At 39.6% G+C, this 14,809-nt stretch overlaps 1 protein-coding gene across 1 annotated transcript in view; it reads left to right on the top strand.

The window, feature by feature from the left end:
• LOC139924037 (desmoglein-2.1-like) overlaps nucleotides 1-6,709 on the top strand; it is a 32,276-nt gene extending 25,567 nt beyond the window's left edge. The window contains exon 15 of the mRNA XM_078285872.1: nucleotides 1,866-6,709. Coding sequence (XP_078141998.1) covers nucleotides 1,866-3,146 — 1,281 coding nt within the window. The 3' untranslated portion in view covers nucleotides 3,147-6,709. The remainder of the gene's footprint in view (nucleotides 1-1,865) is intronic.
• Nucleotides 6,710-14,809: the final 8,100 nt, after the last annotated feature.

The following is a 14,809-nucleotide window of genomic DNA, read 5'->3' on the forward strand; positions in this document are numbered from 1 at the left end:
ACTTAATTTCTTACAACAGAATACAGCCAAGTCTGAAGTTATTATTACAAAATCTGGACAAACATGTTAAGATACTATAGTTGTGTAGTTGTGTTTTCTCCAATTTAGGAGACTTTCCAGAATTAGAGAATTTTTGTCTTGTAATCACCTGGAAACTGTGATCCATCCAGCATGATGTGCGCAGTTACAATAGAGTTTGGTAGCAGAAAATGTTTCAGTAATGTAAAATGTCAATGGTAATGTCAGGTTTTGGTGTCAGTATCAGAATCAAAGAGCAAGAGCTTCCTCTTTCTAGATCCACCATTTTGCACCAATGTTCAACAACCATACTGGGAGAAATTCATTGTAGAAGAGGAGAGAGACCAACTTCTCCACCAACAGTAGCCTCAGTAGACAAAATCCAATGCAGCCACAAGACATGTTGGGGCTTATTCATAAAACTCTGCGGTAAACAGATAACAGCCGTGAATACCGTGACAGAGCCACATTACCGCTGTGTTATCCTCAGCTGTAGGCCGGGAGACAGTCAATCAAAACCAACATGTTAATTAAGCTTTACATGTAACACCAGTCCATCTGTTTGTCAGTGCAATGGGCAGCATAGACATGTCTGATGGTTTCCAGGTTTCCAGTGATAATTAATGCCCTAGGACACAATGTAACTTTATCTCTTGATTTTTTAAATAATTCATATTGTTTTCATTAGTTAACATTAATTTCTACAATATACTGTCTGACTAGAACAGGTGGTATTTTTTGCGGCACAATGTGCTTTTATGAATCGCTTTCACCATATGTAAATGATCAAAAGGGCTGGAAGTATGGGGAAAACAGTTACACTAATAATGTCCCGATATTTCATGTTTATGAATGAGAAAACACCCTACCGTGACGGTATCTGCCCCTAACGTCACACTAAACCTGCCGGTAAGTTTTATGAATGAGCCCCAGTGTCAGTGGCTACCATTGATTTTAAAATGTTATTCACCACCTTTAAGGTGTGTATTGGACTAATGTCTAACTATATCTCTAAGACTTTAACCCCTCTGAGATCCTCCACACTGCAGGCTGAGGACTAAGAGGCCTTGGACCAACATGCCAATTCAGTGTTCCTCTTTAAAACACTTTTAAAAATACACACATTTTAGACTTGAACTATACTCTGTTTTTATTCTTGTTTTAGTTATTCTGTGCATTTTCCCCATTTGCCTTTTAACTCGGCTGCTAAATAGCACTACGTTCAAATGCATTTTGTCATAAAATCAGACAGGGAAGACAAAGAACAAACAGACATTCTGAAAAGGATATTGTGTATTTGTGAAACTTGATTAATTTAAATGTTAATTGGGATGGTTAGTCCAAGACTAGCCCAAATATTACTGTGAAAACAGAAGTTATGCAGACCACAAAAGCAGATTGGAAATGGCACATACTCTTTGATGTGGTTCCAGTCTTGTAGCATAAATTATTTTTTGAAGTTTGAGTTTTCTGAAAAAAGGCAGGTTACACAAAATCATACATATTAAACAAGCTAAAACAAGCTAAAAATTCAATTTCATATCAAAGAGTGTGTCTGTTGGATTTGGCTATGGGTGTCTGGATTTCACCAGAATTTGCGACCGATACATTAGATGCCTCAGTATCTTTCCAAATATCAGCATAGCCTAGGTATCTTTTTTATTTCTTCTAATCAGGATAAGCACTAATAATTTACAAATTAAATACTAGAATGTGCCCATTAATGTAGGATATCGGTGTGCATGTAAACCCATTCATTGTTCAAGTTGTGGTGGGTGATTATTGAATTATGTGACAGAGGAATTGATAATTTCAGTTTGTTTGTGGTATTGCTGATCCCTCTGCAGAAGGCAAGCTGTGTAGCAGAGAACCAGGCGGTGAAGGACAGTCTGTTGGTGTACGAGTATGAGGGCCAGGGTTCTTCTGCTGGCTCAGTCGGCTGCTCCAGCCAACTAGAGTCTGACAATGACCTCCAGTTCCTCAATGACCTGGTACCAAAGTTCAAGACCCTGGCTGAGATCTGCTCTCCTCAAACTCCAACCCCTCCAAAACTGGAAACTGTCGTCATTCCAAAAGTGGATGAAGTTGAACAGATTGCCAGGCCCTTGTTGGAGTCAAAACCAGCCATCATCCACAGTGACAACCCTAACCCTAACAAAATTGTCAACATCAGCCGATCATCAGGTCACGCCAGCTTTAACCAAACCATCAACAGCACCAGCAACATCAACAGCACCATCAACAGCACCAGCAACATCAACAGCACCATCAACAGCACCAGCAACATCAACAGCAAGTCATTCAACAGCACCAGCAGGATGGTTCAATCACCTCCCAATAGCCCTGTAACCACTGTTACCACGGCTGTGCTGCCCCCTCCTGCCCAGATGCTCCTACTACAGCAGCAGCCTGTCTACTACGCCACTATGCCTGTACTTCAGCCTATGCACTACATGGTTCAGCCACAGCTTCAGAACACCATGCTGCTGGCTGAGACGCCGGCCACCAACCTGCAGGGCATGATAGTGGTTAACGGGAGCTCTGGACACACACAGCAAATGGCAAATGGAGGAAACTTCGCTGGTACACTCACTCTCCCTGGAACAAGGGGTGAGAGGGTGGTAGAGAAGAGCCAGAGAAGAGGCGCCAGGCTGGGGTCGGACGGCCCGGGAAAGGCCATGGTAGACGGTGACGGTCTACTGGACACTCTACTGCTAGACAGTGGGGTGGTGATGGGTGGTGGGAGGCATGGCCAGATGGTCCTGGTGGAGGGTGGAGCTAGGCTGGAGCATTTCCACACTGACACAGGGATGCTGCCAGCAGTTCAGAGCATCATGCTGACGGGCGGACAAGTCGCCATGGGACCGATGGGGTCTGAACAAGGGCTGTCGGAGCAGGTAGGGTTCATAGATGGAGGCCAGCATTTCATGATGCACAGTCCCACCAGTCTGGGTTCAGTGTCCCTCAGTCCAGCCCCATTCAGTCCGGTGCCTCTGGCTGCACCCCTGCACCATGCTTACCCCGGCTGCTCAGCTGAGGTAAGCATGGTGTTGGTGGATAGACAGCTGAACAATACTCAGGAAAGACCAGAGCAGGTTACATGGGACTGCAGCCCATCCGTGATGTAATGGTAAATAAAAAAGAACGGTAAACTACAGCCTCCAGTCTGTGATCATAGGGTTAGGGTTAGGCTTATACTTTTATAAGATAAGCTAAAATAAGCTAAGATAAGTCGAGTATGTGTCAAGTACAAGGTAATAAAAGAAAATAGGTAAACTACAGCCTCCTGTCTGTGATCATAGGGTTAGGGTTATACTTATACTTGAAGAAATAAGATAAGCTAAGAAAACATAAGATTATAAAATTCAGAAGCGAAGCCACGGGTAGACCTGGGTAGTCCTAGGCCTATCCAGATTGATGTCAGGCCTACCCAATCAAATACATTTTTTAAGATCATGAATTTAATTTGTTTTCTGCGTGTGTCATTACTGTATTGTGGCCAATAAAAACATGGGAACGTCAGTGTAGTGGGTTGTCCCTTAGGTATGTTAAAAAAAAGTTCATGCCTTTGAGAAGTGCATCCCAAATTAGCCAGCTCCTCCATCAGATTTGTTTTTGTTTACAAGTTGTTGGCCTTTTGTTTAGCTGATGATGTTCTGCCTGTGTGAGGCATGCCATGAGCTAATGTAGGATTCTCGATAGTATGGGTTTTTGAGTTTGCTGGTCTTGTTTTTACCTCAACTTTGTTGTATTGGCCTACACCTGCCATGCTGAAAAAATTGTGTATTATGAGATAATTATAACCGCAATGTAACAAATCTAGCATTTGTGCTTGGTTCGATTCAGTTTACAGGTATTACAAGAGTCTCAAAAGTATTCACGCAAATAAATGGAGATTCACAAATATTTACATCCAAACATGGAACTTGCCAATCCCCAAATAAGTTTAAGGACTGTGAATATGGTTAAGCTATGCAAATGCACGTTTGTGTGAAAATGTTAAACATATATTTTAAAAAATGTCAGTGTCTATGTACAAATAATGATAAATAATTCACAGATGTTTTTACATATTTACAAATCAGTTTACATTTTGGTGGGACTACAGGTACAAATCACTTCATTCATTTGTGCAATGTGTTTTAAATATATATTTGAGTTGTGTGATATTTGTCGATGACACTGTTTGATCTCCATAGATACCCACTGTGGCTAAATAGACAAAGAAAAGAGTGTCACCTACAAAAACCGATCTCTGGGAAGTGCAGTGCAGAAACACCACAGCAATGAATTCTTAGCACCAAAGATGGAGACAAAATCCCCACTGAGAAAATGACAGCTGGCATAACAGGGATTAAGACATGACATTTAAGTTATTCGCTATCTAAATGTGCTTTTACCACATTTGCTGTGGGCTTTGGATCATTTGTATTTTTAAAATGATGAGTCTTCAATAGTGGTAGTGTTTTTTTTTTTTGCATTTTAGAATGAAACAATTCAGGTACAGTGGTCATTTTCCTATTTGTTAAGGACACATACTCATTTGTATTTTCTTTTGTATTTTCTTTTCTTTCTAAAGTTGTCATCTGGCTGTTTGTCTCCTCCTCCTGTTATGTATTATCTTTACATATTACAATCATGGTGGTGGCTCTAAAGGTTAGGAAGCAGGCTTGTGACTGAACAGTTCGAATCCCAGGACTGAGTAAGGGATTACTGTCAAGGTGGCCTTGAGCAAGTAACTGATCCAGTAGAGCTGCTCAGTGGCCACCAGTAGAAGACTGTGGTTGTACTGGGCAGCTCCCTGGGCAATAAATAAAAACAATAAAATGCATGCTCAGCAAATGTTCCCTAGATAAATAAATGTTATTAAAAAAATCTAAATTTAGTTTTTTACCTTTTAACAGATAATCTTGCTTGAAAACACACACAAAACCCACACCTGCCTTTGTCAAGTTTTAATTCCATAGCTCACTTAATGAAGCTGTTGATTGAACAGCTTCTTACTGTAACAGAATAATATAGATCAGATGGATACAGAATGGTGAGAGCGCTCTCTGGTGGAAAATCCTCCAACTTGCATGACATTTCCTTATCCTGCTTTCAGTGTGTATAATGCATATCTCTACGAACCAGTAATCCCTTAAAATAACCTTACATTTACATTAATTCACCCCTTAATTCATACAAAATCCCCTAAAAATGAGTTAAGAGAGTTATTAATGGAGGAGACCCCCATCAAAACCACCTTAAACACCCCTTAATGTTTGACTGCTTACTTTCTAATTTAATGTAAAATTCAGGGAGACAGGAACTTTCCATTAATAACTCATTAATAATCCTGTAAATCATGCACAAAAGGCATAAAAAAAAAATCCCCCCACAAACCAACCTATGAATAAATCCCTTAAAAACCCATGATACTAACATTACTTTTTTAAAGCTGATATTTTTAATGGATAATTAATGTTTATATATTGAGAAATTAAGGTCATTTCAGGGATAAAATTAAGGGGTTTGGTTTCGTAGCGATACAAGGCATGAAACTAACTGCTTAGCTGCCTGTCAGCGTGTGCTACAATTGACAGATACAGATACATTTTACCAGCCTTTGGCTGGTGAAGTGTTAATTTCAGCCCCATATCATTGTATGTTCCTATTTCAGTGCAGACTATACATTCACTGCATAGCAATGATATAGGTCTTAACATGCCCCTATTGCCTTCATGTGCATGTGGATGGGGAAACTTCCAGAGGGCATGCACGTACCTTTATAGGTCAGTTTAATCTCTCCGTGATTCACATTCACACACTTTTTCCACCCCTTATATTTTTTGTGATGAGGACATGATAATCAAATATTTAATCTTAACATGTTTTAGAAATGATCTCCTCCTTTAATTTGAGTGGGCATAGCTGATACTTTGACACTTGGGGAGAATATTTAGGCTTTGCAATAACTGCTTTTAAAATCTACTAAACGCGGACTGCCATTCCTTCTTTCTCTAATCTGTCTACTATGAGATCAAATAGTTTGTGCAAGTGGGATTATCAAGACTATGAACACAATTTCTTATTCAAAGGTGAATTGTGTCAGCGGTTTTAAATTCAATAGTCTGCTTTCAAAGCTGACAACTTGTATGTTCAGCTGTGCGACTTAATTTTGAAAGGAAAATGTATATACAGTATGTGAAACATGGAATTTATCTAGGCTTTAAAATGCTGCATATTTTAAGATTTTGAATCTTTAAAGAAACTTTTCTGGTACATTTCGTCACAATCTTGCACAATCACAATCTCGATCTTAGTCTAAGGACTGAGACACTATTGTAACAACTGTTAAATTCATCATAAACAGTTTTCTTAGAGCTTAGAGACCTCAGGGTTAGGGTCATCTTTCCCATCGGCTGGGGTAAGATGTCCCTTTTAGTCCAAAAATGTAAAACTGTAATTCACACAATATCTATCAGAGACTTGCTGTTCATGTCATTAGTGGTTTTAAATACTATCCTCAAATCATCTACATTTAAGTTAAATTTTTCAAAGTGGGACACTACTGGATGGAAAAATCCTTAGTGGGCATTATCACTTACCCTACCCTGCCTTTATCCCTTTTATGGTTTATTGTTTTTGTAACCTCTCCTATGTATCTTCCTACTGTATTTGTATGTTCAAATAAATCATCTAAACTAAACCAGTGTATTTTGTGTCACATGCTACTGTGTTTTTATCCAAATATGTATGTGTTCTGTGTTTAACCCTATGTCATCCTGCAACTACCTGCTCCAGTGACCCAGTTGAGATACTCCCCATCTCCACACTATGTTCTGACATGTCCCATATGGCTTACTGAGAAAGTCTGCTTCACACAAATCCCTAAACATGACAAAGCAATAGTTGTGTAAGGGCGTAGGAGGCAGTTAGCCACAGACTTGGCTAGGGGGGTCCGGGGCCGTGCTCCACTGGGAGGAAAAAAAAAAAAAAAAAAGGATATCTGACGAAATTGACAAAATAAAAAACAAAGAAAGAATAAACATAGGTCAACAGTTTTTATCATATCATTTTTTAATCCTGTTTAAGAGCTAAGTGTTGTGTTTTTTCCCCAAGCCCAATTTAGCTTGAAAAGCTACATTACAAAGCACATACAAAAAGTCAGCACTGTACGTATTTGATTACAGTAGAATAAGAAGCCATACAAAGCAACATTTTAGACAAGATGCAAGCCATCCAATATGGTGAATAATAAAGTTAACTACCTTCCCCAGTTCACTAGCCACTATCAGTAGCCTACTTAGCTAAACTGATGGTCACCAAACATTAGCTTGACCGAGTACCAAAAACTGCCAGTATAGACAGCTGGCTAAGCAGGCTAACATCAGCTTTTTTTGACATAGGAGGCAGGAGGACTGTCTTGTCTGCTGCTACTGGTTATTGCTGGTTAATGTCCAAAAGGATGTTTATCGCTAGTCGCTAGGCGTTAGTTTCAAGCCCTGTTGAAGCTAGCTACCAAACTAACGTTAACAAGATTGGAGTCAGTTTAGCTGCAAAACAACTAACATGCTACTTTAAAAATCAATACAGATGAAAATATGTATAATATAAGTATAACATGTAATAATATAAGGGTCACGTGGCTAAGTTGTCTCAGTGGCTTTATTTCTGAAACTAAATATTTTAGAGCCAAAAGTCCAATAGTTTACTTTCTTAATAAGAGGTCCCCTATGTTGAATACAAACGTCTAAGTCAAAACACTCTAACATTAAAACAATTTGTATACTTGAATGTAAATAATGAAAATCTTAGTGTTTTTCTTCTCATTTTTTTCTTATAAAGGAATCAAAATAGTTATACATTGTAACACATAAAAGCAAGGGTCAGCTATAACCTGATAATAATTTTGAATGGTGTTGTCATAACAATCCAAATTGTTTTTTTGGTTAGAAATAACTTTACATTCATTCTTTTCTGAATAAATATTATTTTGATACTTGAACTCACAAACCTTTGGCTTGTGTAGGAAGTGCCTCACTGCTGAACCAACCTCACATACAGCCACAGAGGGTAGGCTGCATAGGCAGATTACTATTATTACTGTTTTCTTTAAGTGACCAAGAAGCCATTTTACATCATAAAACATCAAATTAAATGAGTATATATCACATGTACATTAATATATCATACTGTTAGAAATTGTATTCATCCCAGGATGGGTGAGGGGGAGGGGTTGTTTTGAGTGTGGTGGATGTTGATTTCTGAGATGAAGTATGTTGTTTTCAATGCAAGAGTATGTTTTTCATGTTATTATAGTATATATACTTAAGAGGAAATGGGTTTGAGTGCACAAACACAGCAGACTTGCCTATGAGACAACATGCCCCGTCATGTGTGACAACATGCCCTGAGGTGGGGTAAGTTGCCAGAAGTTGTCAAGTGGCATTTCATCAGTAATAACTTTTGCTTCCAGTAAATTTTTCAAAATGTAAAACTGTTTTTAGAGAAGACCTTAATCTAGCTAAAATCTACTGTATATTGTATCTCAGTATTAAGGCACTGCTGAGAAATACACCAATGAGTAAAATGTCTCTACATACTTACAAGCATGCAGGAGATAGAGGCAAATATTGACTTTTTTTTTAACACAACTGTGCCAGAGCCCTCCTGTACCTTCCTGTACCTCCGTCCTAACAGGAGCATCTGAAATTTGTCCTGTAGAGGATGATTTAAACTGGCTACTATAGCCCTAGCCTTACGAATCACCTGACCCATAAAGATACCAGTCAGATTGCTCCGTTCTTCACCTAGGATCTTACTGGCCATTTTCACAATATTGTACAACTCAGTTTTTTTTTTACTTTTAAGTTACCGAAGCAGACAACCATAGAGACGGTTAGCACTGATTCAATGAATAATCTGTAGAACCGTTATCTTCCTGCCTACGTTAAAAACGTTCGCAGGAAGTACAATCTTTGGTGTCATTTTTGCAAATTGACTCAGTATAGGTCAAAGTTTAATTTCTAATCTCCTAAGCAGTTATAGCTGTCCACATAGGCGGATTGTGAGACAAAGGGGCCCTGGGCACAGATACCTACTAAGCCCCCCCCCCACCCACCCCACCCCCGTGCTACCACAACAGGTAATTATTGCAACAAGTAAAGGCACAAGTATGCGCAGAGCCAATCGCACAATATCACCTGAATCTCAACTCAGTATTTACAGCTCACAATTTACACACTCAAAGCCAACAGCACTTTAGAAAAAAAACCCATCTAAATGTAATTTTGGAATCCGTTTAAGTCACCTCTAACAACTGAATGCCCTCATTGCGTATATAATATTGCTATGCCTATTATCTTTTTTTTGTTATGGGAGAGAAAACTAAATAAACAATTACAAAGGAATTACAAGGTGTAAACACATATTATTCTAGGCCTAAAAAACGTGCAAAGTGCAAAATGCATCTGATTGCCTGCAATACCCCAAAATCTACTGTATGGCCACACAGTAGCTGCATGGTGTATGAGTCAGTGGGCCCTATTCTGACAGATCAGGAGTGGAAAACAACATTTTGGGGTCTTCGTAAACTATGACTTTACATTATGAGGCCTTTGGACAAAAATGCAGCACTTTACTGCTAAAGCGCTATAGATAAACTGAGGTGTCACAGTGAGGTAAACACTCACTGTGACAGTGCCAAGTTGACACCTTCAAAACAAATGTTTAGGTTATTATAGGGGGAATTTTGGGGCTTTGGTGTTGATATAAATGACTAAGCCCTTTCGACTGGGCAGTAAATGTAAAGTTAGTGACAGTATCATCATGTATCAGGCTCTGGCTTAGGGGCCCCCTTGAGCTCTTGGGCCCCTGGGCCTGTGCCCAGTTGGCCCGTTCCGTAATCCATCCTGTCCACCATTTCAATCTTCTGACCTTTAATTATCGTTGGAGGAGGTGATTTTGAACCTTCTAAAATCAATGACCATATCCTTCGTTTTACTAACATTTAAATGTCATATTACTGATCGCAAATGCGGATATAAAAAGAAAGATAAATAATAATAATAATAATGCATTTTATTTGTATAGCACTTTTCATTCATAGTGAATCTCAAAGTGCTACAGAGTTAAAAACATAAAAAATGAAAACAAAAAAAACAAAAAAAACAAAAAAAGAGATCGCTAACAAAAGTTAACACGAAAAAGCCTTCCTGAATAAAAAGGTTTTTAGGCCTGTCTTAAAAGAGTCCAGGGTCTGCGCTGCCCTTAGATGGTTAGGAAGGCTGTTCCATAAGCGCGGTGCAGCTGAGCAGAAGGCCCGATCCCCCATGGTGCGGAGCTTGGTACTGGGGGCCCGGAGGAGCAAGCTGTTGGTAGATCTGAGAGTGCGGGTGGAGGTTTGTGGGGTGATCTGATTTAAGACAAGCCATTGAACGGCACTTCTTCAAGAGGAATTGGTGCTGCTAAATCTCTCTATGATCAGCCATAAAGATATGTTTTTCTCCACCTGGTCTACCTTCATTTATTTTCTCCCCAGCACTACAAGCAATTTAAGGGATTATGCCTGTGTATAGTATGTAATGGTCCTCAAAGCTCAGAGCTTACAAGGAGCACAGGAAAGCACCAAGACTCTTTCACCAGATCACCGTAAGGCGACCAGAGCTCTGCAACCTCATCTCCTGAAATTTCATGAAGTAAGCACAGACTCATAAAATGCAAAAATGTGCTCTGTGCACGAAAAGTGAGAGAATTACATGTTCCCAGCATGATAGGGTTACAAGAAGGAGGCACAACTATAAACAAGAAGTACTCTGACATTGAAGTAGCGCAGTGGAAAGTATGGGCGTTGTTGTTGGGGGGATGGATGGGCATAAACATTTGCCTTCCACTCTGACAACCCAGGTTCAATTCCCAGTTTGTACAAAGAAGATTTCTACCATAAGTCAAGTTTTAATTTTTAGCTAAAGTTTTTCTTATCTAACCATGACCAAAGCCTTTCCCTAACCTTAACCAAGTTGTTTTAGTTGCCTAACCTTTGGTATTTTGAACCCTGGGCCCACATAACATATTTTCCGTCATGATCCCTATTAGTAGAATCCATAACTTTGCTAGCCGCCTGCTCCGCCCGTCCGGTAACACCGGGCGGCCCCCTCCCACTCTACTGTAATAGAAACCTAGGGGCATACGCGACAGTCTTTGAAAACTATGATAAACATACCTACTATGATAACAGTATAATCATGCCGGTGTCAGTATGTTAGCTTTATGTCAATAGTTATTTTTGAAGACAGTGGCATTCTTCTGGCTCTCGTGGATGCTTACTCCGGCTTAGAAGGTAGTGCGTCTTTGAGAAAAAATAGTTCCTATCCAAATAGAACACAACTATTTCTATGTCATTTCTATGCTGAGAGAAGCCTGTCTAATGAGTTTTGCTGATCCCAGCAACCTGTTTTTGTGGGGCAGGGTTAAAAAATGATGTTCATACATAAGGGGGGGGGGGGGGGGGGGGCGGTCCTGTCTAAACTTATCCATATACTAGCTGCCAAATGTTGAATAGGCATGTCACTCAAATCAAGCCACGCCCAGACAGCGCCTCCAAAGTATATCACAGCAGAAAATGCCCCAAAACAATATTCATTTTATGACAGTTATTGAATTTTAAGGATTTTGGTGGATGATAAAGATGGTAGACATGAGTGATATTAAATAAAATATTATATGACTTTAGATGAAAATCTAAGATCAGAAACTCCTTAAGTACTATTTTTACATTTGGAAAGACGTGCACTGTTTATTGCCTATTTTGGTCTTGATCTTGAATAGGACTCAGTTTGCTCTGGTCTCGGTCTTGACTTTGTCTCGACCCCCTTTGGCCTTAGTCTTGACTCAAACTCTACTGGACCTGGTGTTGGAATTTACTTTGCCCTGGGCCACACATGACAGGTTAAACCAGTGGTTTGAGCCCGCATAGTTTCTGATCATTTCTCTCTGCCAAACATATTTATTAGTTTGCAGTGATCATGAGAACATGTCATAACAATCACATCAGAGATTAGTAGCGTGAAGCATGCAGTGTGCTGGCATTTGCTCTTCCCTGTTAGTCTGATTATCTGATCAAGTGAGACATAGGTTGCATTTAAGCCTGAGGCCATACTGTAACATGCAACACAAGCCTCTAAGCAGAGACACACCTTTGAAAAACATGCCACGTGAGAGTTAGGTGATAAAACCATGTATGAAAGGGGAGGGAAAGTGAAGGGAAGGGGAGGGGGCTGCACATCGAGGAGTGGTTGTAAGCCTGAAAGGAGGGGGACATAGCTGACATAGGTGTGTCGAAATTATTTAAGGCACTTCCCATCATCTTGTTTTGACCACCCACCCACCTCAAGTCCTCAAGTCGGCTAACCTCAGAGAAAGAACAGGAGAGAAATTTATCGAAGCCAGTGTATGGTGTGGCGCCCTCGCAACCATGGCTAGGCTGACCCTTGCAGAAGTGGGCCTGCTGCTTCTGTTATTTCTGGCCTTGGTGAGTACACCCCCACCTCAACACTTCTGAGCATTTTGATCTTGACACACCTTGATGTGCTGTATGCGGCGAGAGAGCTTGCTGTTACAGGAAAGTGATTTGATCTTCAATTGGATTGGATTGCACTCTAATAAACTTAGTGGGCACAATAAATGAGGCATGCTGAATACTTAACAGAATGGCTCAGTTTGAATTATTCTTGAAACCCCAGCAAAGCCATGAGCTGAAGTCTAAGGATGCAGACTGGCTGCAGATAAAGCATGAGTAAAAGGAAAATGGTTAACCTTTTCGATTACAACACCCTCATTTTTACGTACGGTGTGCTAAATTATGGGTTATTAAAACTGTTGCTGCAAGGGAAAGAGAGAGTGTGTGTGTGTTTTGCCTATTAGATTTATTTTAATAAAGCTGCAATTACGTCCAACAATCTGACCAGGGATATGCCTATTGGTAGCAATAACACCAGGTACTTTATCTCAGTTTCATATTGTGCTGGCTAGATACACTGCAATGGAGCTGTAATTTATAGTATTTTTGTTGGCTACAGTGAAATATACCTTGAGGACAGGTGAGTGAGGTGAGTCTTAGTGAAATAGTACTCTGGTCCACTATTCAAATTCAGTATTTGTGTTAAATGCTCTTAAATGTCAAAAGAAAAAGTACTTCTAATCTTCTCTAAATGCATCAATTTATGAGCTGAGGTGTTTTATATGCAAAACCTTTTTATTACAGGTAACTAATGTAGTATTGCAGTTTTTAGATGAATGTATTAGAGTGGGACCTAGGTACACAGTTCCGGTCCTCGAGGCTCAGTGTCATGCACGTGTTTGTTTCTCCCTGCTGGTTAATGTGCCACACCTGTGGTTAATGAGCCACACCTGGTGTCAGGTCGATATAGACCAGGTGTGGCTCATTAACCAGCAGGGAGAAACAAAAACGTGTACAATACTGGAATTGAGTACCTAGAGAGTAGGATATTTACTTTTAAATGTTGTGGAGTATATATATATATTGTAGTATGTAAATGTGATGTAGTATGTATATGACATGTATATGCTATGTAAAGCCCTTTGAGACATGCTTGTGATAAACGGCTATATACAGTAAATAAACAAGACTAGACTAGACTGGAGTAAAGGTATAATTCATATTTCTCCAAAATAAAACTATTAATGTAAAGTATAAGAGCATTAAACTATGACTAAGCATAGAACTGGAGTTAAAGTGATTTGATGTTTTCCACCCAATGAGAAGCCAGCTGACAGAAATTTGGGAGTACTTTTTGACATTACGCCCAAATAATATATAATCATATATCTGGAGAACTTAATCTTGAAATTATGATTTACTCAAGTGAGACAGCTAGCTAAGTGGCTTCCGCGATTTGGATGACATATACATCCAGACATATGATGGATTATGGATTTTATTTGGGCATAATGAAATGTATAAAATGAAATAATAGTTCTACATAAACAAATAATGTTAAACAAACCCAATACTTGACCCAGAATACACCCAGTGAAATGCCCATAAGCGTCGACTTTTAATAGAGTGGTTGTGCTGGGTCTGCATGTACAGTGAGTGAACTGAGAAATTCTGTGAGTAAATCTGCTTTTCATTTGTATTTTTGAAGAATATTTTTTGTTGGAACTGAACTGAACTGACTTGAACTATACAGAACTAAATGAAAGAAGCATTTTCTTTGGAAAAATGACTGTGCTCCTACACACTCACTCTTGTCTTTACATCCATGCATCCACACATTCTCTACTGATTTTTGATGAATATATGGACCCTAAACCGCTTTGTGTATTAATTTGGTGTGTTGTATGCTCATCATATTCTGTTGCTGCGGTGTATATCTGATATTTCATGGAAATGTTAAAGCTGCTCTAGGCAAGATTTTTATGTAAAAACACACCAGTCTTATCAGCCTGAATCACAAAGTGCAGTGTCCCATCCCCTCTAATTTAGACGCTGTAAATTCACCCTAACTGCCCAAATTTAATTCTGGTGTCAGTATGGTCACTGGTGGAAATCCTCTCCATACAGGAAATGACAAATCAAAACTTAAGAGTGAGATCCAAAAGTTTCTCCTAAACAGCAGTGAGCGAGCGCTCCGTCCAGAGAAAGCTGGACTCACCAACGATGGCTGAACCTCTTCACCACCTCCACCCCACCACACACTGAGAGTTACCTCTCGCTGCTACTTGGGGGCTGCCAGAGTGTAAAGTTGGAAGATAGAGAAAGTATGGAAGATGAAGAAACCAGAGT

Source organism: Centroberyx gerrardi, chromosome 9 (assembly GCF_048128805.1).
Source record: "Centroberyx gerrardi isolate f3 chromosome 9, fCenGer3.hap1.cur.20231027, whole genome shotgun sequence".
NCBI lineage: Eukaryota > Metazoa > Chordata > Actinopteri > Beryciformes > Berycidae > Centroberyx > Centroberyx gerrardi.